We start from the raw sequence: 25,039 nt of genomic DNA on the forward strand, positions 1-25,039 counted from the left end.
TGGTTCCCCCGAGCTGCCCCCTCAGCCAAGGGGCGGGCCGGCACCCTCCTGCCCGAGGGCTGGCCCCGGCGGCGGCGGCAGCGGCAGCGGCGGCAGGGGACGCCGTGGGGAGAGGCGCGACGCCGTCGGGAGAGGTGCGAAGCCGTCGCTCTCCATCCCCGCTGACGGCGGGTTCTCTGCGGGATGAGCGCGGTGCTGCGCGGAGCTCTGTGGCGGCTGCGGCCACCCCGCTTCGGCGGCCGCCTCGACCCCCTCGCCGGGGCTGCCCTGCGGCCCCTCACCGGCGGTGCGGACGCCCGGGGGCGGTGAGTGTGGGTCGGGTCGGGCCGGGCCAGGCGGTGGGGAGGCGCGGGCAGAGGAGGGTAAGGCTGCCGGGCGGCGGCTGTGAGGGGAAGGCGCAAGTGAATGGGCTCCTGCTGCCGGCCTGCGGTGCTCCACCAGCCGCCTGTCGGGGTCACCGAGGTCCCTGTGGGCCGGAGGGGCATCTTCCCCCTGTGCCTGGCATCTGCCTTAAAGACCGGACCCAGCCCGAGATGAGTCGCTGACCTGCTATAGGGAGACCCATGCTCTTGTCTTCAGGGCCTTATCAACGAGTGAAAACTGGTTGATTTTAACTGGCACAAGCAAATATCTGTCTTGAATGATGTGGTTCACAGAGAGGGTGCCCCCCGGCTTCTTACCAGGTTCCTGGGTTTGGAAGAAAAGGTTTGAAAAGAACTGAAAGTCAGGTGAGAAATCTCAAATTTGCAGCATAAAAGAATCATGAGAAGGGCCTCCACACTTGACCTTAGTTACCACGTACCTCAGAATTCAGCAGAGGAGGTGTATCTGGCTGTTAAACAGCTCACTGTTAACTTGTAAAAATTAATATGTAATCTCAAGAAGAACATATTGAAGTGTGTGGTGCACCATGTTTATGGAAAACCTGTAGTGTCCAGTGCTCCCGTTTTGCTTTCCATTCATTGCCACATAGCTAAGCGTGGTACATATGCCTCCTGCATTTGTATTTAAAATGTCATATTATTTTGTAAGATCTCCATTCACAATATATACAGCTGACAGCTTTGATTTCTGAGTGGAGGGTGGGTGGAAGACTAGTTACACATTAGAAAGCCTTTTGCCAGAGTAGTTGCAAAAGCAAATGTACAAGGAGCGGGGGGAGATAAAATTTGGTATTGATTAACTGTCCAGAAGGGAGGGATACTGTGGTTTCACAGAAGTATGTATTGCTACTGTACTAAGAGGTACCGCTTCATCTCACATCCAAAAAAGCGGCTTTTAAAAAATGTGGGTAAATTCATGACCTGGCTTGCTGCTTGGCTGTCTGTGGATGGGGCAGCAGAGTGGAGGATGAGATGAGACCGAGAATGTGGCTGCCTATGGCAGCAGTTCTGGTTTGTGATGGCTTCAAGTGGTTGTGAAAATGCAGTGTGGTGTAGTAGCAGCCAGTAATAAAAACCTTTAATGTTTTGAATTCAGCAAAGTCAAAGCTGCCAAAATGCACAAAACATGAAAATAAACATTGTTTAATTGTTTATGAATGCAAACACTGATTGAGTCTGCTGACATTGCCTTCAGAAATTTCTTAAGGAGCTTTACTAAGTAGACATTTTTTAAAGACTTTGTGTTGCGTGTGCTATACTGCTTTTGAAAAGTCAACTTTTGACACTGTCACTGTCATTTCATTGAGAAATGTGACCCACATATGAGGGTGCATTGCACAAAGAACAAAGATTAAAAATTGTGAGTGGAAGCAAACTTGCCTTGTTTTTTGTATTACTACTGTTTATGTATATGACCCTTTAAGAGAATTTACTTGAAAAGAAGAGTGAACAGGTTAGGTTTTAAGTCAGATGTGTTTAGACTCTCAAGCAGGCACCAAGTCATATTATGATTGGAGCTGTGCACACAAGACATGAACTAAAATGCAGTTATCTTTTTGTGACTGTCTGTATTCGCTTGTTTGTTTGTTTTTTACCCAGGAAAGAAGCTCCATCTCCTTCCTTGGGGAAAGATAGAGCAGACACGGTGATCATCGGAGGTGGTTGTGTTGGCGTGAGTCTAGCCTTTCACTTGGCTAAGGCTGGCATGAAGGATGTTGTTCTGCTGGAAAAATCTGAGCTCACTGCAGGATCTACTTGGCATGCAGTAAGAGATGTTTTGTTAATCTCTCAGATCAACAGTGGTTTGTGTATCTAAAGGTGGTAGAAGTTTCATTACCTTTATATTCCCTGGTGTTCCAGATATAGTAAATATCTTGACTATTTTATAGATAACTTTAGCACTGAGTTCTCTATAGATTAGCTGTATGAGTTTTGAATAGTTGGTTCAGCTGTCCATAGTACACTTTTCTTATTTGTAAAAATTGGGACAAATACTGTATTTTGAAATGACTGGAAGGTAACTGTTAGTATTTTTATATATTGTTGGCTGTTGACTGAATTTAGACTTTAAACTTTAGTTTAACTTGGGCTTTTTAAATTTAAGGTTTTATTTCTAAGGTAATCTAGTTTATACTGCAGACTTCATCATGGGAAGTGATTGCACTTGCATGTATAAATCAGAAATGTGAAATCTGGCATTATTGTATATGTGATTGTTTTTTATATACGTGGCATCCTGAAAAAGATATGATCAAGAAGAAGCATAAGTGTTCAATGATCAGGTAACATCAGTGACCCAGAAACTGATTCTTGTTAGAGACAAGAGCTTTCTTTCTGCCACTGCTGACATTACTTAAAACCTTGAGGAGCAAAACTAACAACTCTACCATGTGGGGGTTTTTAAGGCTTAATATTTGTCTGTAGTCTAAGGAAAAGAATTAAAAAGATATACATGTAATAATGACAGGGTGGGGACATATCCTGTAATGATGCTAATCATATCGATGTACTGCACATGTATGTATGTAATTACATATTTTCTATGTCAATTTCTGGAGTAGGTAGTGTAATTTAATGAAACAAAGCTTACCACAATAATAGATGCTTTTCCCATTCAGTTCCAGCTGAAATTAGGAGAATGCTACTGCTGTGTGTAGCAATACAAAAGAGTAAAAAAACCAGCAGTTTGCTGTCTATAGAGCTACTCTATTAATGCAATGGACCATTTATGCAACACTTGTAATGGTAGTATCTAAGTGCCTTTCAGGAGCAAATTGAGAAGGATGACATGGATGGTATTTGATTTGTATTCTCATACTTCTCCCAGGTGATGAAGTCCGAAGTTTGAAATCCTTCATCTTAGTGCAACATGCTTTGTGTGTACAGGGCTTTATGAAAGAAAAATAGTAAAAAACTAAATTTAGAAAAATCATTGGTTGAAATGTATAAGTAGGTTTATACTTTTCAACAAACAAAGCAAAAGAAAACACACTGTACAGAGTTAGAAAAAACAAAATTCAGTAATTATGTCTTTTTGAAAGAATGATACCACAGCTGATGAAGTTCAGTGAACAGAGCAACACCTTGTATAACGTCCAATCATGCGTCTTGTGTATTGAATCATATCTATGAAATGCTCAAAGAATTATTGTGACTTAAGTGTATGAGTGAGGCTCAGACTGATTTCTGTTTACCCAATGCATATACAGAACAGTATGTGTGTAAAACAGAATAAAAATCCCTCATTGAACAAGAGAGCAACATTATGAATGGGTGGTTGTTACTAAATGTTTACTTTTTTCTTGTTTTTACACTTGCTCACTCCAGAGTATTCCTCACAACTATGTAAAAGCAACCTCTCCTTCATTGTTTTTGCCCCCACTTCTTAGTGAATGCAGTGATGGAGCACTGAGTGAGGGGCTCTGTTTCAAAAGTGGGAAGAGCCCTAGAGAGCAGCAGAGAAAATGCCTGCACTGGGCTAGTGAGAGAGCTGCTTTGTGACACTTTTCTGCAGCAGAATTTGGTGTGATTAACACAGCAAGACACGTAGTTATGGGACAGGTTAGAAATGGATAACTACTGGGTAGACTACAAGTATACTGTCTCTCTTCATTGAACTCAGAGTGCTGTGTTTGAAGAAGAAAAAGCTGATGTTTCAGATGATGAGAAAGATCAAAACTGTGACCGTGAGTTCTATGCTATGTACTGTGCATTTATCAGTTGTTTCTGCACAGTGACACAGTAGTAGATACAGACGAAAATTACACATATAGTTAGCACGTGAAATCGCAAATAGTGTATGTAGCCTGCAAAAATAAATGTTCTAATTCTGGTTCAGATGTTGCTGTACTATACCACATTTTCCCTCTTTCACTGTCCAGTAAGCCTTCCCAGAGCTCAGGATCATGTTTCATATAGATCATATTCCTCATAGTGTTGCTGCCAAAACTTTCTTCTACTTCTTGGATCTGAGGTAAATTTGGCTGACTTTCCTTTTATTTAAATTAAAACAGCAGAAAGTGTGCACTTTTTTATATTGTCAGTAATAGGAAGATATAAATAAAAGAGCAAGTTGTACTATTCTGCAGGTCAGATCATTTGCGATCTTGTGGAAGCCCTAGGGACTGAGCAAGAGATATATTAATATAAATCACACAGCAAACAGATTTTTGTGTGATTTTATTTTTTGAAAGATGTTTTCTAAGAAAATGTTTAAGGTGTCATTCTCTTATGTGATAGTTTTTCTTGAAACATGCAACTGATTTTGCTGCTGACAGTTAATAAAGCACAATACAAGACAGATAAAAACTTGTTATAACTCAGTCAAACTTGCAAGAAGAGAGAGTATATGTGATAACAGTGTTAATCCCATTTTTCTCCTGGAACTCTAATTTAATAAATGGAGTTAGTTTAAAATCTGAAAGAGATTGAAATAGAACAAAACTGATACATGAACATTTCAACAAAGAAACAATTCAACCATTAAAATGCCTTAAAATTGCTTTGTCAATTCTCATAGCAAAGTGGCCATTCTTAAAATTATTTTCCCAGATCATGTTCACCTACAATAACAAAATCTCTGTTTTTTTAAAAATAAGGCAAAACCTAAGGCAAATCTCTTTCAAATACAAGAATGGTCCACCCTGAAACTCAGGAAAACAAGCGGACACATTGGGAAGCCAGCTGGGCCAGACAGGGAGCTCATGACCGAGTTCTGGAGCAAAACCACAGCGTACAACAGGTGGAAACAGGAAAACGCTGTGAAAGGTTAATTTTTAAAAATTGCCTGGGCATGTAAAAGGGATGTTAGGAAAGCCAATGCTCAACTAGAGTTGCGAGGAATATTAAAGGCAGCAAGAAGAGCCTCTACTGCTGCATTAGTAGTAAAAGGCTGAACAAGGAAAATGCAGGACTGCTGCTGAATGAGGTGGGTAATTTAGTCACACTGTACACTGATAAAGCTGAAGTATTCTTCTAATTCTGACCTAATTTACACACATACAATAACCACTACTTTGTCGTGGTTAGATAGGTATAAAAATGAGCAGCACTTGCTCTGTTATTTTTGTCTTCCTATTACTGGCAAAATTTAAAAGTGCACACTTTCTGCTGGTTTAATTTAAATAAAATAATATTTTTTTTTATTTCTGAAGCCTTCTTTGCCTCAGTTTTCACTGACAAGGTTTCTCAGGCCTCTGTGCTCTGAGCAGGGTTCAAGGAGAAGAGGAACTACCAGCGGTGGATGAGAATCGAGACAGAGATTACTGGGAGAATTTGACTCATGCACGTATGTTGGACCAGATGTGCTGCATGCAAGAACGCTGCTGATGGCATGGCAAGGCTGCGAATGTGTCACCTTTTGAAAGACCTTTGAGATGGGGGGAGGTGCCTATCATTTGGAGAAGGGCATACGTATGCGTCTTTAAAAAGAGACAAAGGGGCAAGCAAGGGAGCTAAAGGCCAGCTAGCTATACTTTGGTTCTTGGGAAAATCATGGAGCAAGTTTCCAAATACACTTCTGGGTCCATAAAGGAGAAAAAAGGTGACTGGGAATAGTCAGCATAGACTTTGCCATAAATCATGTCTCACCAAACCTGACTGCCTTCTTTGATAAAATCACTGAATCTGTAGACAAGGGGAAAGCAGTTGATGTCACTTACCTGAATTTTAGCAAGACTTAGACACTGTCTCCTACAATATTCTTGTATTCGACTGAAGATGTTATGTTCTGTATGGGTGGCCAACTAGACAGTTAAAGGACTATTTGGATGGCTGCACTCAGAGGGCAATGGTTAATGGGTCATACTCTACCCAAAGGCCAGAAACAAATGCAGTATCGCAGGGGTCTGTCCTGGAGCCCATCCTGTTTAATATCTTTAGCAATGATCTGGAGTAGGTGACAAAGTAGATGGTTGTCAAGGTTGCAGTTGACACCAAGCTCAGGGAACCGGTGAATGCACTCAGGTGCATGGCTGCTGTGCTGAGCAACCTAGATAGGCTGGAGAGATGGAAGGACAATCACTTTATGAAATCTAACAAGGACAAATGCAAAGTCCCATACTTGGCCAGGGAAGTAGTGCAGTCTCTGTCCTTGGAGATTTTAAAGACCAGACTGGAGAAAATCTTGGGCAACCTGGTCTGATCTCATAGCTGACACTGCTTTGAGTATGAGGTTGGACAGAGACGTCCTGAAGTCCCATTCAATCTTTATTTTATTATGATTATTTTATGATTCTATGATCTTAATTTTTGTATAGTCCAGTCAGGTTGTAGTTGTCTCCCAGCTGCACTCCTGAAATAGGAATGTTCATGATCTGAAGCCAAAAGGCATCAAATATGTTTAAAATCCTTCTATTCACTTAAATGTCGGAGAGAGGTTTTGACTTAATCCCTGCCACTAAATGCTCTTGAATTTATATGGGTTTATAGATAACTTGCAAGTGATTTGTGGTTCATTTAGTTCAAAATTACTTTACTAACCATGACCACTAATATTGAATTTCCCTACATCTGGAAAATGTGTTACATTTGGAAAAACAGCAAAAGACTAGAAAATGTTTGTATACATTAAAAAAGGCAGTAAAAATAATAGATGACAAAATTTGCAGGTACGAGTGAGTTAATTACTCATAGGCTATTGTAAGTGGCTAAAGAAATGTAACCATGTAAATGCCTGATTTATTTCTTTATTCTGTAGACATAGAAAAAAGGCTCTTAGGACTTACTTTTAAGAAACAATAAAATTTTAATTACAAATTCTGCAGTGAAACAGCCCTGGGTTTTAGTCTGATATCATTACAATAAATGTTTTCACAACAATTAAAACCCACATGTAGAGAATGAGATAAAAAATGTATTTAGTCAAATATCTCCAACACTGTCCAGTAGGATGATGATCTCATATAATAATAAGAAAAAGACAAATGATGTTTTTCCAGACTATTAATCTAACACAGTGTGTCTGCTTTGTGCTTAATGTAACCCTTAGTAGGTTTTTCTTCCTCCTACAGGTTTTTGTCTTCACTTTTTAAACTCAGATTGTTGAGGAAATGAAAAATACCAAACATACTTAGGAACTAGATCCAAATTTATGAATAAAATACAGGCATAACTGAAAAATACGATACTGATAGATGATTAATTTTGCACAATTTTCCATTGGTTTATTTTGGCATGTCACTCATGTAGTACATTATGACATCCTCTATAAACTTGAAGATATCAGAAAGAAATCCTCATAAAGAAAGGTTGGAAAAACTTCTGACACTGTGGCTAGCATAAAGACATACATTTAGTAATGCCAGACACTTGTCATACTCTTGCTCTGAAGGTACTGAGTACTTATCATCTTGAGCAGTGAATATGATTTATATTTTTTGAGGGACGTGGTACTTGTATGTAAGCCACTTGCTAAGAGCAATTTGAAGCTAATTGTTTCTGAAGAAAAAGACTGGGTCTTAAATGTGGAACTGCACCAAGAACGTTGGGTGAGAAGAGGCTATGATTTAAAAAACTGAGGAAGTGTGATCTAATTAATGAAATATATGTTGACAATTATAGAGAAGTGTAACATTTAACAGGTTCTTAGCATAATTAAATTAGTTTGAATTAAAATGTATCTTTAAAGACCACTACATCTTGTGTTTATTATTCATATGTATACAGTTATTCCATAGCTTTAAATGTTAAAGCCTTAAAATATGTAGCCCAGAACAGAGTTGACAAGGTAAAGTCAATAATAGTGTGCATGCATAATGGACAACTGAGAAGGAAACTATCAAAACACTACCATATATATTGCTTTTCACCTTCAGATTTCCTGCTATTTTTTTCTGAGAATGGCAGTGAACTGAAAGGTGGACTATGGTCTCTAGCTCCCTTAATTGAAGAAACCTCCACCTATGAGTAAGCTCTATTTTAGTAGCAAAATATGCACTATATAAATAAAGTCTTTAAATCAGTGTAATTACCTAGCTTGAAAACCTAAAGTAAGTTTGCATTTTTGTTGTTTCATTTGGAAGAAGGGTTTTAATGAAGTGTCAAATTCAGGAGAGACAAAGACATGCACTTAACTTCAGTAACATTTTAACTGGTTTTTTTTAAGCGCTGAATGTCTGCTCTTAAAAATGCCATTAGGTTGATGTAGATGTTTCTATTGTGTGGAGGTGAATAGTTTCCTTAGATACAGAAGAGGCTGTAGTACCCTCTGGATTTTACCTTTGCATGAACTCAAAAGGGCCTGGCAGTTTTCTAAAGTCAGACCTTGTAAAATGACGTACAAACTGCATATATTGTAGTAATTTCTTAAACTACTTGTGAAATGCAGCAATTGCTCTTCAACTGCCACATGAGACAGCTGTTGAGAGGAATGTTGAGTTCCACTGCCAAGCTGTTCACACCCCAAGAAAATAACTTCTGTTATGATCTGGTCTTTGTGAAGGTTTGGTTTCTCTTCCACGTCCATTTGCAAGAAGGAAAATATCCTACTACAGGACATTTGGTACGACAATCAGTTGATTTAGTTGATCAGGAACACAGTTGTGTGTCTCTTCCAAAAGATTTAAAACAGCCAACTGAATAATTTAAGGAAGAAATAAAACCATAGGAGGGAACAACTGCAACAGTGTCATGGGTTGACAAATCTGATGAGAAAAGACAGGTGGAAAACATATGTGTGGAGAACATGAATACCATAAGTAAGGAAAGGATTTTATTTTTATTTTTATAGCAGTTGGCTCTGCCCATGTGTTCCTTTTCTTTACAGTATCTTGACAGTTTGTTTTTGAATGACAGTTGGAAGGAAGGAGAGAAAATATTGCATTTTTTAAATCATATCTGTATTTGTTCCTATTTCTTATTTGAGGCTGGTTTAACTACCTATTTTCATCCTGGAATAAACCTGAAGAAAATCCATTCTTACAGCATCAAACTCTATGAAAAGCTGGAGGAGATGACTGGACAGGTAATCTCCTCAACTTTTTAATTTTTTATTCAGAGCAATGTTAACCTTATGAATGGTCTTACAAAAACATTTGGAGTTCACAAGTTGATTTTGTGTGTGTATGTTCATGACTATCATAAAACTCTAATTTTTTTGAAATATATTCTTCTGCCTGCATATAGTCTGGTGCTTGGTCACTATTTTAGATGGTTCCCCAGGTTTCTCTAAAGTTTAAGAAAATGGTTTTCATCAAACACTCAGAAGCTCAGCAGACAGAGTCTGCAACTTTATCTTGGTATAAGAGTTAAAATAGCGTCAAGGATCTGGAATGAATGGATTGATTATGATACATTACTGCTTTAAACATGTCCACTTAAAAATTCATATGATATCATGCTGTGTGTACTTGAGAAGATTTCTGCAATTCTTCCCATCCCTTTCAGAGATGTGTTTTTATTTAGTGACTTAAGGAATGGGTATGCAGAGAAACACAAGAGTCATCTTTTTTATCTGGTATCATTCAGCCATATAGTTTTAGCTTACTAAACTAGTGTTTGCTTCAGACAGCAGCAGAAATTGCACAATCCTCCCTTTACTAGTCTACAAACTTGATACTTTTAATAAAATGCTTTTTTCTTCATTCTAATGCTCAACTAAATAACGTATTACAGCAGATTATTGTTCTGAGTTCTACTAAAATAGTTAGTCAGCCATATTAATGTCCTGTGGCGTAACACAGTACCAGAAAGTGAGCATTCAGTGTCCAGCTATACAAGGATTTGTACTTATTAAAAAGACAAAAAAAAAAAAAAGACAGGTGGTTATCCATTGTATCAATAAAGGTGTTTAGTCAGTTAAATTTATTCTGCAGCATCTCAACAGAAAATTATGAAGGTGATAGACTTTAATATAAACTATTACATATTTGTTTTTGAGATCTATCTGATGCTATTTTTGGAAGTGCATGAGTGCATAAATTCAGATATTTATCAGATCTTAATAAAAATAATAGTATAATGACATGCATTAAAAGCTTTTTACAACTGTTTTGAAGATAGCACATATTAAACTAGGAAGTTAACTTGATAACTTAAAAAAAACCTATATTTTCTCTAGGATTTTACATGTAAGTCCTGCTCCATCAAGGACAACTAACTTATTTGGGTCTCTTTTCAGTGATGTTAGTGGCAAAATTCCTGTGGATTTCCCATAGCATAGGAACAAGCATTTATGGAAATACATGAAGTTCTTTCAGTGATTAACTTTTGCTCTTTGTTTTAGGCTGTGGGGTTTCATCAGCCTGGCAGCATCAGAATTGCTTCAACCCCGACCAGGGTAGATGAATTCAAATACCAAATGACTCGTGCTGGATGGCACCCAACAGAGCAGTACCTAATCACACCTGAGAAAGTGCAAGAACTATTTCCCTTATTGAACATGGACACGGTAAAGAACCTAATTTTAGAAAAAACGACTTCCACTGCAAATAAATATCAGTTTATCAGATATGTAGACATAAGGTCTGTTTATACAAATTGTATCACAAATTCTTGTTTTCCAGTGGAAAAAAAAGATGCATTGTAATTTAAAATCAGACTCACATGCATTTTAGTGCATAGTGTATGTTAGTAGGCATACTATTAATTGTAATACAAATAATATTATAATATTAAAGCATTGTAGCCTCTGACTACATGGCAGAACTAAGCAATTTTGCTTCCTTACACCACTGTTAAGTTGTCTAGCTGAAGAACTGATATTATTATATGTTTGAAAAATTTGTTTTGATTTGACTGCCTAAGATTTATTGCATTCAATAAATCAAGTGTTTTTAAAATAAAATAGTTAATTTTGATAAATTTTCATTTATTTAACTTAGTGGGATTTTACCTCTACTTAGGTTTTGGCTGGCCTGTATAATCCTGGAGATGGTCATATTGATCCCTATTCTCTCACTATGGCCTTGGCTGCAGGAGCCAGAAAATATGGTGCCCAATTAAGTTACCCCGTGCAAGTCACTAATCTGAACTCCCGATCAGATGGGACTTGGGAAGTTGAAACTCCGCTTGGAATAATTCAGGCGAAGAGAATTGTGAATACTGCAGGTAACATAAGCATTTTTTATACTCTTCAGATTTGCAGACTAGCTGACATGAAACATCTGTAGAGAATTGTGTGTATTACAGGAATAAGTAATATATGGTTTTGACTCTTCACTTGGTTTGTGGTAAAATGTACTTTGCACATATTGTTTATAGTACTTTGAAAATTTACCTCTTGTGTTAATTGTCCCTGACTAGGCATTAATGATATTTCTTTCTCGTTTTTCTCCAGCAGTTACTATTTAGATTGTCTTGTTAGATTTTAGTAGCAGAAGAGACCTTTACTGGTCTACAGTAAGTTGTGTAGAAGAGATGGGCTGTTGTCTATGCGTATTGACCTGTAAAATCTTATGAGAGCTACTTAGGAAGGCAAAAGAGGTGTACAAATGAAGTATAAATGTCTTCACTGTTTTTTCAAAGAGACTGAGGATTTGCAGCAAGTAAGATAACTCTGCATATTTCTGTATTATCTAAGTTCTAACTCTATCAACATATCCTTGAAACAGAAGATTTTTGTTGCCCTTTGAGTAGTATCTTAAATATGCACTTGGCTTAACAATACATTTTTCATGTAATAATAATTTTGTAACTCAAAGGAGCTTGTATTTACATATGCGATTTTTATTCTTCGATGTGTTAAAGAAGACAAACTGATGTGTCTACCTCAAAATGCTTTTGGGCAAGACTCCTTTGGTTTGTGTTTGTTTTCCTAAACAAGTTGATAGGTACAAAAACCTATGTTTGATCTAAACTTCACTTATTTTTATGTTGCTTTGTACAAGTTATAGAAAAATGTATTATTGGTGAAAGTATTGGCACCTCCTATGTGAGGTGTGCCTTCCACTTCCTAGTGGAAGACCTTCTGGTTTTGATTGTTTGAAAACATGCTTAATATTTACCATTTGGATTATTTTTTTGCAGACTCTGTCTGTCTCAAACTGAATCACATCTGCATTTTTAGGGCATGAGTCTTTCGTACATCCCATCTCAGTGAATAATCAGACTTCAGTAGGAAGCTGTGATGGACTTTCTTTCCTTGCTCAGATGGGATAAGTGAGCTGAGAACATGTCCTTATAATTCCTTTTTACATCTGTAGTAGAAAAGAAAAAAGTATCTATTTCTAGTGCAAAACAGATAAAATGAAGAAGTTGAGCGAGACAGGGACGCTTCTTGTTAGTGAGTGGAATAGCCATTGCTGACAATTGGAATTATGAGTTGGTTGTATTGGAAGAGGAGCAGACTGAGTGAGTGAACTGCTTGGTAAAGGTCCCTGCAGGTGATAGCACTGGCAGCTAGTGGAGCACTTATGTACTAGAGAACTTGCAGAATAAGGAAGCTCAAACATGGAGGGACTACGGGGCTGGCAACAGTGAGGATGACACCATGGAGAGGGATAGCAGAAAGGGATCTGACATGTTTCATTTAGAGAACTGGAGCTGGACCTTTTCAGACAAAACTATTAGAAAAGAAGAAGACCGTTTTTGTATGAAACTGAAACTGGAAAATGGAGGCTGCCTAAGCTGTCTGAGCATGAAAGACTGATGGAGGAGCAAGGGAGATGTACATGGGAGTAGACTGGAAGGAAGAGAAGGCAGGTGAGACAGGATATGACAAATGAGACTGACTTGCATACAGAGACAAATAGCTGAAGAAGGATGTAAGGACTAGGGTAGGAGGAGCTGAGTATGAGACTGAGCAGAAAAGAAGAGCAAGTATAGGACAAGCAGTGATAGTGAAGAGAGAAGTTTGGGATAGAGAGGAATTAGGAGGGAATGGGATAAACAAGCTGAGCTCTGAGAGGATAAACTTTAATGAGTGACCTTTCTTGCAGTGTCTGGGATGTAGACTGTCTCATGTTGGATCATTCAGTAAAGACTAACTGGGAAACCCACTGGAAAGTGTACTTTCTCATCATATGTTTCACATACATAGGTGATCACCTGCTATTGCTATAACCCTAGCTAAAATATCAGGGATCTGATCTTGAGGTTCTAAGCATGCTCATGAACTGTCATGGTGTCCATATGGTGCCACACAATGACATTTTGGAGAGAAAGAGGACTAGAAAAGTTCATATGCTTTTAGAAAGCAAGGAACCACAGAAACAGGGAAACCAAATGAGAAGAATTTTATTTAGGCCGCAAAGTTAAGCACTTACAAGATGGGAGGCATCAATAGTTTGATTGCCTTTGGACTGTCAGATCATGGCTTTCAGGCATGAATTATGGGACAGCATTCAGTTACAGTATCATAAGCTCTCTTACTAATAGGATCCTTATGTCTTTTTTTGCACACTATGGATATAGTGGTCTGGGAATGATCTAAGATTATGGAAGGGAAAGGCAGCTTTTTTTGGCAATCAGACTTCTTATTTAGGCCACACACTTCCTGGCACTCATTATGAATAACCATTTGCTCTGCATCATATAAGTATCACAGATTGCCTTATATTTTTGTAGTGTGGTTTTCTTTCTTTGGCTTATGTATCAAGTTGACATTAGGCAGAGTTTTCTAGTAAATGGTTTTCAAAGTTTATTTGCAATATATAGAATGCGCCCATGTGAAATTTTGCTGGTCTTTTAAAAATTTATTTAGTAAGTTATTAAATCCAAATATATATTTAGTTAATTCTCTTGTGGATAATAGTTGACTATTCAGCCAAAATGAACATTTGAAATGCATATTGCTTAACTTTCTGGCTAAGGCTGTGAAATCAATACTATATGATGCATATCTCTTATAAATGTTCACTCAGCTAACTTTCATTCTTCTTCTCAGCCTTGCCTCATTCCAATACAGATCTTGACTGGTATAACTCAAAGCTCATACTTTAGAGTCATGTTGCAATATGAGCAGAGAAAAATATATTAGAAGTCTCCCTGCATTCTCTTTCCTCCCTTACCCCCGAGCTGACATCTGCTGTGGAACTGGAACAAACTAGTTTCAACCAATCTTTAGCTGTTCCTTATGTGAGATTTCCATTTTGGAAGAAAGCAGATGCCTAATAAATAATCCCTGACATGAACTAACAGATATTGAGCCTGCTGAAGTGATTTGCAGCCTACTTATAATGGAATGTTTGATTAAAGTCTGCAAAAATAGTGAATTTAGTTTATATATACAGTATGTGTGTATGTATATAAGCACACATATGCAGACGTGTACAGATTGTATATACAACCATTTATATATACATAATGATGGAAGATTTTATCTTTTTTAAAAACAAGAGATAGGCATATTACATATTCAACAGATATGCTAAGTACTACCACCACTAAATATTTCAGCATCAGATGTTTGCAATCTCTACAATTTAATCTTTACAAACATTCTAGAGACATAATTTATGCCTTTGTTTACATGTGATAGACTTGACATCCGCTTCCAACTGGAAATTTGTTTCAGAGAACATATTCTTCCTTTTACTATTTTTGTATTTGGAATAGCTTTTGCACATGGCTCAAAAACTTTAAAAAAAAAAGAAACAGTAATATTTTTCATTTAGTAAATCTCAGTTGTTGTTATTCTAATCAATTAAATAAGCACTTAATCATAAGTGTGATTTTATTTTAGAAGTATAATATTTAAAATTCATTTTTCAGCAAACCTAGACTATTGGCCTTTCATTCAAAAGCAATTTATAGTCAGCTGTGTTTGTAATGCACTTCTGCAAACTTAATGGTTAAGAAATTTAGTATTATTTTGAAAGAAACAAAGTTAAGTTTCAAACACCTAAAATTAAGTCTACCATTTTTATTCTGTTGAGGAGCTTGAATGTGCTTGCTCTCTATATTTTCCCACTCATTCTGTTTCAGTGAGTAAGCAAAATAGTGAATTTATTAGAAGCACATTCCCAGAGCATTATTTTCCAAATATCTCTTTAAGTCCAAGCAATTTTACCAGGAAAACAATGCGTGATACTAGAGATGGGATTTTCTGCTACCTCGCCTCTCTTTCTTCTTTACGGATCATTATCTTAGCTTGAAATTATTTTCTTTGTAGGTGACATGGAAATGCCCAAATCAAAAGAAGTTCCCTAGAGATTGTTAGCCTCTATTTAAATCCACTTTTGTATTTGTCATGTGTAGTGGAGGGAAAACCTTGCAGATGTGCTAGAAATTAAAATTCATTAGGATTTTTGGGTTTTGTTTTTTATAAGGGAGCATAAATCAGGTTTCAGTAACCTTAAAGGATGTTTCAAGCCACTGTATGGCTATGGCATGATCTCCCCTGTGCTAATTTAGCTGACTGAAGTTTTCTGTCAGTGACTCTCCTCCAAGTGGTAAGGATGCCATTAAGAGGCAAAACTCTTAGGTATGGTAAATGCAGAACAACAGATACTAGTTTTTAGCATTTATTGGGCAGGAGCTTTTAATTGAACAGACCTCTGTACCATAATAATGGATTTTCTGCTCCCTTGCTTTACCTGTCTGTCAGCAATAGTCATGGGAGTCACCATAGAAAATGTTTTCCTCAGAAACTTTGCATTTTGAAAAACTGTGGGTATGACACCCTGAGGCTGGTTTGTAATGTTAAATTAGAGACTGACAGCCCTCCTGGCATGGGGGAAGGGTACAAAGCCAGCACAGCCCAACTCAGCTTTCCTAATTGCCCTGGCTTTGGGCCACGCCAGAGGTGAGAGGATGGGTTCCCCAGTTAATGTCAGCAAGCAGCATGGGCCGGCTGCTCCCCGTACAACAGGGAGCCAAGAGTGGTGACAAGGCTGGCAGGGCAGGGGCCAAGCCAGCACAGGCTCCATCCTGCCAGGCACAAGGGAGGGAGCAGGGCAGGCCCAGGACCAGCAGCTTGGCACAGCCCACAGTCCAAATCTCCAGGCAGGTTTGTGGCAGTGTGGCACAGGCAGATCTGTGGTGATGAAGCAAGACTGAGGCCAAGCCCAGAAGTCAATCCACAGGTCAGGAACAGGTCTGTTGACAGTAATCAGCATCACATACTGCCCAGTGATCAAGAGGCAGGACCACAGAGACAGGACCGTGCTGAGGTCAAGCTGGGAAGTAGTCCACGGATCAGGGTCAGGATCGATGAGGTCCATGGCCAGGCATGGGCACAGTTGTGACAGAGCTGTAAACAGGCACAGCTACAATCCAGCTCAGACAGGTTCTGAAGGCCCTGAGCTGACCTGGGACTCATGGGCAGGGATGTGGGTGGAAGTCCCAGGTGAGGTTGCTCAGGACCATTAATGACTGTTAGTACCCTCAGGGTCCTGAGAGCTAAATTCTGACCAGATCTGGAGACCATGGAATTCAAGAGAGAGGTAAAGCATCTGGGTAAGAAAAGTAAGCAATAAAAAAGAAGAAAAGTTGTATGATAAGCTGCTGTGCTGGGTTAGCCAAAATCAAAGTAATTCACCATGCAGTTAGAATCCTTTCTTCTTAGTAGCTAACATGGTATTTTGCTTTGGATTTAGTTTGAGAATAAGGAGGTAGCACTTTGGGATAGGTCTAATGTTTTCTTTAAGTAGCTTTCCAGTGTTTGGGATTTGGTATGCAAATGAAGTAAGAACTCGCTGACATCTTGGCTATTGTCGGGGAAACCAAGAACTTCTTCATCTGCAGATGCCAGCTGGTAGGAGGGAGACAGAGATGGAACAGCATGTTAGACTGACATCCAGGCTTATCAATTCCATACTATGAACATCACACTCCATACGTAAGTGAGAAGTTGCTGAGGATGGTCTTCCTTCAATGGCCACTGTCCATGAGGGGTCCTGCTCCTGCTGTTGATCTCTGTGTTTTACTGAACTCTCAGCATCTGCTTCTGGTGGTCATTGCTGTGAGCATGTGTTCCAGCAGTTGAGTATTGTTCTGTATTGCTCTTCTTTTATTATTGTTCTATTAAATCTGTTTCCATTTCAACCTGTGAACCTTTCTTCCTTTTCGCTTCCACTGGTGGAAGGAAAGGTGGGAAAGAGTGGCTGTTTACTGTTTAGCTGCTGCCCGGGGTTGAACAGGAACAGCTGGGCATCATGAGTGTAAGTCCCAGGAGAAGGGGCAGATGTGTTAGACAGCGAATCTTGCTAGAGGTAGCTTTTCATAAACAGTTTGGAGCGGGCTGCTTACACAGGAACCAGACTGTCCTGCCCTCTTTTCCTGGGTGCCATATAGCCTTTTATTTGGAAGGCCTTGCTACCTCTTCCTCCACTTCTATTTTGCCTTCCCCCAACCCTCAGTCCTAGACTTCCTGGAACTCCTGCTTCATTAGATTTTTTCCCTCTTCATTCCCACTTCTGAGACCTCCACTCCTAGGTCAAAAAACTCAGGAGAGTAGGGCTGGGGAGTATTCCGAGCTTTTTACAGCAGCTGCCATCCCAGTCAACTTGTCTGATTCCCAGGTCTGTATGTTCTAGCCTCACAGTATATGTGAGCCATGATGCAGAGTCCAAAAGAGTAAGTTTGGCAGTTACGTGGATTCCATGCCTTGACTTTGACACAGGTACCTCACTAAGGGAATGAGTCTTACCAGCTGGAAACAGCTAGTCTGGAGGGACCTTAGCAGAGAAGAATTAGGTCTTCTTTGACTTATGCCTAGTGGTATCCGTGGAGGGCCTGTATAGACTTCAGGAGCAGGGAAATTCCTCCTTGCTTTTTCTGGTCACAATCTGTATCAGAACTTTAAATTGGACAGCTATGGGAGGGCACGCTGACTACTCACCAATACGAACATCATAATAGATTGATTACTATGTGAGAGACATAATTAATATGAGTCACATGGTGCATGTGAAAGAGAAGAGAAACTTAAATTCTTGAGGTTAGTTGGTTGTAAGTTTTGCTTTGCTCTATTGGGATAACAGGACTTGACTATTTTACTGGGAAAACACACTAGCTCATTTGGTTGATAGTGGGAAGCTAGGTTAACACCCACAGCATTAGCTAATTTAGTCTGAGTTTTAGGTCTCTCTGACTTTGCTGGGACTGCATTGCAGGCCTGCTTTACTGAAATAAGCCATGGGGTTTGTGGGACTGTTAATTAAACTCTCTTCTGAACTTTTAGAAGACTAATTTTGTTTTTCTAATTGTATATTTTTAGTATGTGTATACTAGAGTAATACGTGGTAGTATAATTAGGAACAAAGACATGGGATTATGGAGGGAAAATTATACTGGATAATATGAAAAATAAAAGTATGGAAAAAAAATTCTTTGTCACATTCCATAAAGTGCAGTTCTTCCTGCACTTTACTGTTATTTTCCGCTAGTTGAAATTAGTCTTTGAATATTTCTTTTTTGTTTAGTTCTTTTTTGTCTTCTCTAGGCTTCTGGGCCCGTGAAATAGGCAAGATGATTGGCCTGCAGCACCCACTCATACCCGTTCATCATCAATATCTTGTGACATCAACTATCCCTGAAGTGAAAGCTCTAAAAACAGAATTGCCTGTGATTCGTGACTTAGAAGGATCATATTACCTAAGGCAAGAAAGGGATGGTCTTTTATTTGGTCCATATGAAAGCGAGGAGAAAATGAAGCTACAGGAGTCATGGGTAACAAATGGAGTCCCGCCAGGTGATTAAGAACATGAAAATTTTAAATTTGATAAGCACTAACACATGTAAATTTTTACAAATCCCAGCCTGCCATGCTACCTTATGTGATGAAAATAGGAAGTATTTGAAATGTGTGATTGTAATGCAGAGACTTTCTATTAAGTTATTTTAAGTCAATAATGTTTCTGCTTAAAAATAACCCACAACCTATTTCCGAAGGAAGAGCAATCACCATTGTTGGGCTTTGGATTGCATTGTCACAGCTTCTTGAACTTGTTGTCTCCAGTAGTGTCAAGTCCCTCTACAGAGTGATGCTCAATATTGCTTAGAGCACAGACTGAAGCCTGAAATACATCCAGGAATTCAGTAAACATCATGGAAATCATAAATTGACACAGGCAATATTTAACTTCCCTCACTCAACTGTTGGTATTTTGAGAAAAATAAGTGGGTCTTAACATGGAAGGAAGTTTCTGTGTTTCTCCACTTCCTTTCTACTTCATTGTTGAATTTGCATGACACCAGGGTTAAACAAATACGTATAAAGGACAGTGTAACTGCAGTGACAATAAACTTGATCCTGCAGGTAACTATGGATTTATGCGCACCATTTTTTCTCATGTAGGATGGCAAAAGCTTGAACATAATCACTGATTTATTCCATATAGCTTTTATATATGTAGATTGCATAACTGTGTCTAAAATGTAAGTATTTTCAGTGTAATTAAGTATGTAATAAGAGGTAAATGTTTGTGCAGGTTTTGGAAAAGAACTTTTTGAGTCTGATTTAAACAGAATAATGGAGCATATCGAGGCTGCTATGGAAATGGTCCCAGTTCTGAAAAATGCGGACATCATAAACACAATTGCAGGTCCTATCACCTACTCTCCAGACATTCTTCCTATGGTGGGACCACATCAGGGTGTCAGAAATTACTGGGTAGCTATTGGTTTCGGGTGAGTAAATTCTTTGTGACAATTTTTGTCTGTCATAACATTAAAATGGCAGTCACCTCAAGCTTTGCAAATTTTTATGGGTTTGGGGGTTGTTTTGCATGTTTGTCTTTGTAAATATTATTGGAAATGGTTTTAATTACCACTACCTACATAACACATGCTCTTGCTTCTTTATCATAATTATCACTAGTTTTTCAGTGGGTTTCCTCCTTTTATTCTAGATGCCAATATCTGTGACACTTTACAAAGCAGCAAGAAGTGGGTAGGACTTGGTACTGTCTGTGCAGCAAGTTAAAGTCATAAAAGTGCTGGGCTTTACCATACAATTTCCAGTTCATCTTATGTATTGCTTTGGATTATGCTGTGTTCAACAGTTGTTTGGCATATGCAGAAACTGGTGTCACTGAAGTTGTGGCAAGGATGATTGGTACAGGGAGAACTTCTAATACGAAGTATTAACTTTCGGGTGAAGAGTGGAAGGCATACTGAGCAGAAGGCACTGCCAGCAGACTGAGTGACTGACCACTCTAGGAATATGAACACAGCAATGGCGCTGGCTGTTGAAGGTTGAGCTGAGAAATAATGTGGCTGGATGTTGGTGGAAAGCAAATGAGAGCAGTGTGACAACAGGAATGGGTGTCTTACTGGTGCCATTTATTCTTTCCTGCCTGTTACAGTTTTTTCTTCGAATGCTGTTTGCATCTTATATAATCTAGCCCCACTGAAGTCAGTGCTAAAGCTCTTACTGGTTTCGAAATATCTTAGTTTGACCATTGATTCACGATGGGTAGAATGAACTGAATACAATTCCAGACACATGTTATTGAACACGTTCTGTTTACATTGGTTTTCCAGTTGCCTAACTTGGTGTTCAAAATCCAGCTCAGTTTTTTCCAGTTTTCTTTCAGTTCAAACCAAACAAACCCTCAGACCGTAAGATAAGGCAGCACCACTAATGTGCTTTCTGAGGCCTGTAAAATAAAAAGGTTTAGTAATTTTGCAATGATTTGTTGTGAAAGGTATTCACCTTTGCTGCTTGGATTTTTTTCTTTTTTTTTTGAATTGTTGTCCTTTAGCAACATTTGCAGAACTTACAGTTACAAAAGTGGTTTGTTTAGTCCTTGTTCACCAAAAAGGCTATTAAAGTTCATTACTGTGCTGTCAGTCTTTGGAGCCCATTTTCCTCCATTGGTGTCAATGGGAGCAGAATCGAAGTCCCGTATAGGAATAACTGAAGACCAGTGTTACATATTTAAGTTTCTTTAAACACCTTTTTCATCTCTGAATGTTTAGACACAGGTCATAATTACGTTGCTGTCATTGGATTGCTTTGTCTGCTTTTCAGGGACTTTTGACTCTCTGTTCTATGCTTCTGGGTCACTGCAGTGTTTCTGCCAGTGTTGTAATTTTTTGTGTGCATTAGCAAATCCTTATCTCATAGTCAACTAGCAGGGACATTGTGACAGAGGACTTAGTGCTGTTAGTTTAGAGGATTTTTCTTATCTAAAATTAGCAGCTTGCTAGGCATTTTAATGTGCAAAGAAGTTAATAAGTATACTTAGCAGAGCTTGTAGCACTGTTTATTATTAAGGTTGTGCAATGTTTCCCATTTAAGACTGTTTTCAGTTACTCATAGCTTTGAAAGTATTAACAAGCACAGACTGGAAATGTATTCAGAAAAGTTTAAATCAAGGCAGTATAACCATTCCAAAGATGACATTTTTGGAAGGTATGTTGTTTTGCTGTGTCAAGGTTTTTGGGGTAAAGTCTTTCTTTTAAAGAATTTCCCCATTTTCTGAAAATGAACTTCACATTTGGCACAAGTGACCTTTCTCCTAAGATATGCCTTTCTGCCATTCTTCACAAAATCTAGCCATGGGGCCCATTCACAAGCCTTTATTAATGCTACAGCTCATAAACATTTAATAGAGAGACTAAATCTTGCACTAAGAGTCCTACATTGTGTCTACAGTAGTATTCCATGGGCAAAGACTGAGCAGGAATTTTCCTGCAGAAGTGGGGTAGAAAAATGGCTAAATCTGTGACAAAGACCCTAGAAAAGAGACCATGGTGTTCAAGGACTCAGATTGCTGAGGAAAAAGGAGTGTAGTGAATCAAAAATTGGTGAGAAGCAAGGACTCATAAACAAGTAAGACACAAGAATGGGGCAGGGACAATAGGAAGATAATCTGTCAAGGATTGCCAGGAGAGAAGAAAAACAGAGAAGGGCAGTTTGTGTTCATTAAAGAAATTTTCTCTAGATCCCCATATGAAGACCGTGTTTCCTAAACTGCACCACACTTTACAGCTACTTGTAACATCCCATCCCTGCAAAACATGAGTTTCATTCTTGTGTAGCAAAACTGCAGTGGTATATTAATACAGTCAGAGCCCCATTACCTTAGGCAATGAGGGATTTGGGTATCCTGCATAATTTAAAATCCCTGATAATTTAGGCCCAGATAAGGGCCTCACCTCACTGCAATCAGCTGCTTGCACAGAGTTAGTGCTCCAAAGCTCTGCAGAGTGCAGAGCTGTACCTTTAGTAGCATCTCGACGTCGTGGGGCTGTCTTGCCTCTAGGGGTACTCTGCCACCAGCTCAGTGGTCCTCAGCAGAAGCTAAAAAACTTCATTGTATTAGGTCTGTTGCCCCCCAGAGTCATGCAGTGGTCTCTGTGCTGTTTTCCCCTGTGCTTTTGGCTGCAGTGAATGGTGCAGGGAGGCTTAAGCTGCCTGAAAGTTCTTCTGGAGCTGTTCTTCAAGGCGTTGTAGCCTTGGTCACAAAACTTATATCATGAATAACAAAGAGTTGCCTAATTAAATTAACTCCAGCAGTGGCTGCAGTACTTGCAGAGTGGCAGTTTACAAGTGCTCATACTTACTGCAACAAATGCAGTGATAATAAGGTTGTGCTGAGAATCTGAATATTTATGCTGAGCAGCCTAAAGGAGTGTGTTTGGCAGAATCGCTTCATGTACTCAACTGTTTGATATTTCTGTTTTATTTAAATAAATAAACAAACTGCATATAAAACCCCACTATAGCAAAGTATTCACATGAATATTATAAAGTCAGGCATTCTATCGTTAGGAGGTGCCAAAGTTGTGTAATCTGATTTAATTCTTCTTATGCATATGCATTAGAATTAAATTATTACTTTTTTTTTTTTTTCCCCCACAAGATCCTTGCCTGTTTAATTGAGGGCATAGAATTCGGAATGCAAGGTTGATGAACAGCAATTAAATTTTGTTTTAGCTTCACTATTGAGTGTGTCTGTGTATTAACTGCTGCATGTTAATCTGAACTTGGTTTTGGACAGACTTCCTCTTTCTTCAAGGATTTTTCTGTTGTGCTCATTGGAGCATTTCACAAATAACTCAGAATTTATTTTCACATCTTCCCTAGACAGGACACTTGGTTTTTTTTTAAGACATGGCAAGCTAATTCACAGAGGTGTTAAAATAAGAAGTTGTAAATCATTCAATTTTAATAATTATTTCTAATTAAAAGTTTTGGTGTCAAAATATAGGTGCCTGCAATTCAGTCTTACACAGTACTGTTTGGTCATATCTAGACTGAGTAGCGGCATATACATATTGCAGCACAATGAAGATCTTTGTCCCCAGTTGTCCACTTCAAGCACCTCACAGGAGCACGTTTCAGACACAGCTTTCTCCCTATGGATGTCAAGATGTCAGACATTTTGAAAGTTAGAAATACATACAAAATGTTTAAGTAAGGAAACCTCATGTCTATCACTTTGTTACTTTTGAGCATCTACCTTTGTTGCCTGGCATGGTTCCTTTAATGCGGATTTCTAATAAGAAAACTCTACAATCAGATCCTACACACACCCATTATGTAGAAACAGGACAGGCTTTTGCTACAGACTAGTAGCAGAAAATGTCTGCCTGTTTATTTTGTTAACTTTCCGGAACCAGTTTTCTCTATAATTGGAGTGAAGAACAGAGAAGGTAAATCAGGTGACACAAAGCAGCTTTCGACTCTGGCACCACTACGAACAAGTATTCTAGTTTTATCTGCAGTTCCTTTATATTCCCTGATTCTTTAAAGCTGTAGTGTTGTCTCCTGACTTCTGCTGCTGTTGCTCTTGTCACTGTAATCTAAATATTCACTGTAGCAGCTAGAATGTCTTAGTCTGGTTTTCAAATCTGAGTCTGGTTTAATCAAATTGGATTGGAAAAAAAGAGGTATTCTATAACTAGAAAGTGTATTTAATGGATATCAGAAGTTTGAGAGCTTTCTTTAGTATTGCCTGTTGAAGAGTTCTAATGTCGCTGGAGAAGACTCTTAAATTATGAACTTTAGAGAAAGAGTTTGCTGTAATCTTAAGCACTGCAAATGCTGCATATTACCAATAGAATGTTGCTGCTGACAGTGGGGCGGTAGAACTATTTGTCAATAAAGCATGTGATCTTGGAAAACAAGACCAAATAAAACAAAATAAAAAACTAAAGGGAAAAAATTATAATACTTCAGAGGATGTATTAGTAGTGTATGCCGGTATTGATTTTTAAAAACAAACAAACAAAAAAAGACTTGGCACTACAGGACTTTTTCCTTTTTTTAAGATATGGCATTATACATGCCGGTGGCATAGGAAAGTACCTCAGTGACTGGATCCTTGAGGGGGAACCTCCATTTGACCTGATAGAATTAGATCCCAACCGGTATGGAAAGTGGACCACCACAGAATACACAGCAGCCAAAGCAAGAGAATCGTATGGTTTTAATAACATCGGTAAGAAGGTATTTAAAAAATATGTTTATATCCTGAAAATGTATGCCAACAAAGACTACCTCTAGATTTCTCTATTCATCTATAGGTACTAATACATATTTTACCTTGGTGATGTATAGTATTTAGTATGCCGTGGTTTTTGTTTTGCAGTTTGCTGTTTGGAGTTTTTTTGTTGTTTGTTTACTTTTTCCCCTCTAGTTGGTTACCCTAAAGAAGAAAGATTTGCTGGGAGACCAACAGAGAGAACCAGTGGGCTGTATGATTTGCTGAAATCAAAATGTTCAATGGGCTTTCATGCAGGATGGGAGCAACCTCATTGGTTCTACAAACCTGGAGATGAGACTGGATACAAGTAAATAAAAGATTATCTTCCCCCCCACCCCA

The 25,039-nt window shown here is 38.6% G+C and overlaps 1 protein-coding gene across 1 annotated transcript in view; it reads left to right on the forward strand.

Annotated features, from left to right (window-relative positions):
- Positions 1–183: 183 nt before the first annotated feature.
- DMGDH (dimethylglycine dehydrogenase) overlaps positions 184–25,039 on the forward strand; it is a gene marked incomplete at both ends in the record, with an annotated part of 42,890 nt that continues 18,034 nt past the window's right edge. The window contains 9 exons of the mRNA XM_080362295.1: positions 184–305; positions 1,983–2,148; positions 9,247–9,345; positions 10,606–10,770; positions 11,225–11,429; positions 18,706–18,954; positions 19,694–19,892; positions 24,486–24,655; positions 24,854–25,007. Coding sequence (XP_080218421.1) covers positions 184–305; positions 1,983–2,148; positions 9,247–9,345; positions 10,606–10,770; positions 11,225–11,429; positions 18,706–18,954; positions 19,694–19,892; positions 24,486–24,655; positions 24,854–25,007 — 1,529 coding nt within the window. The remainder of the gene's footprint in view (positions 306–1,982; positions 2,149–9,246; positions 9,346–10,605; positions 10,771–11,224; positions 11,430–18,705; positions 18,955–19,693; positions 19,893–24,485; positions 24,656–24,853; positions 25,008–25,039) is intronic.

The sequence above is a fragment of the Nesoenas mayeri genome (assembly GCF_963082525.1).
Source record: "Nesoenas mayeri genome assembly, chromosome: Z".
NCBI classification, from domain to species: Eukaryota; Metazoa; Chordata; class Aves; order Columbiformes; family Columbidae; genus Nesoenas; species Nesoenas mayeri.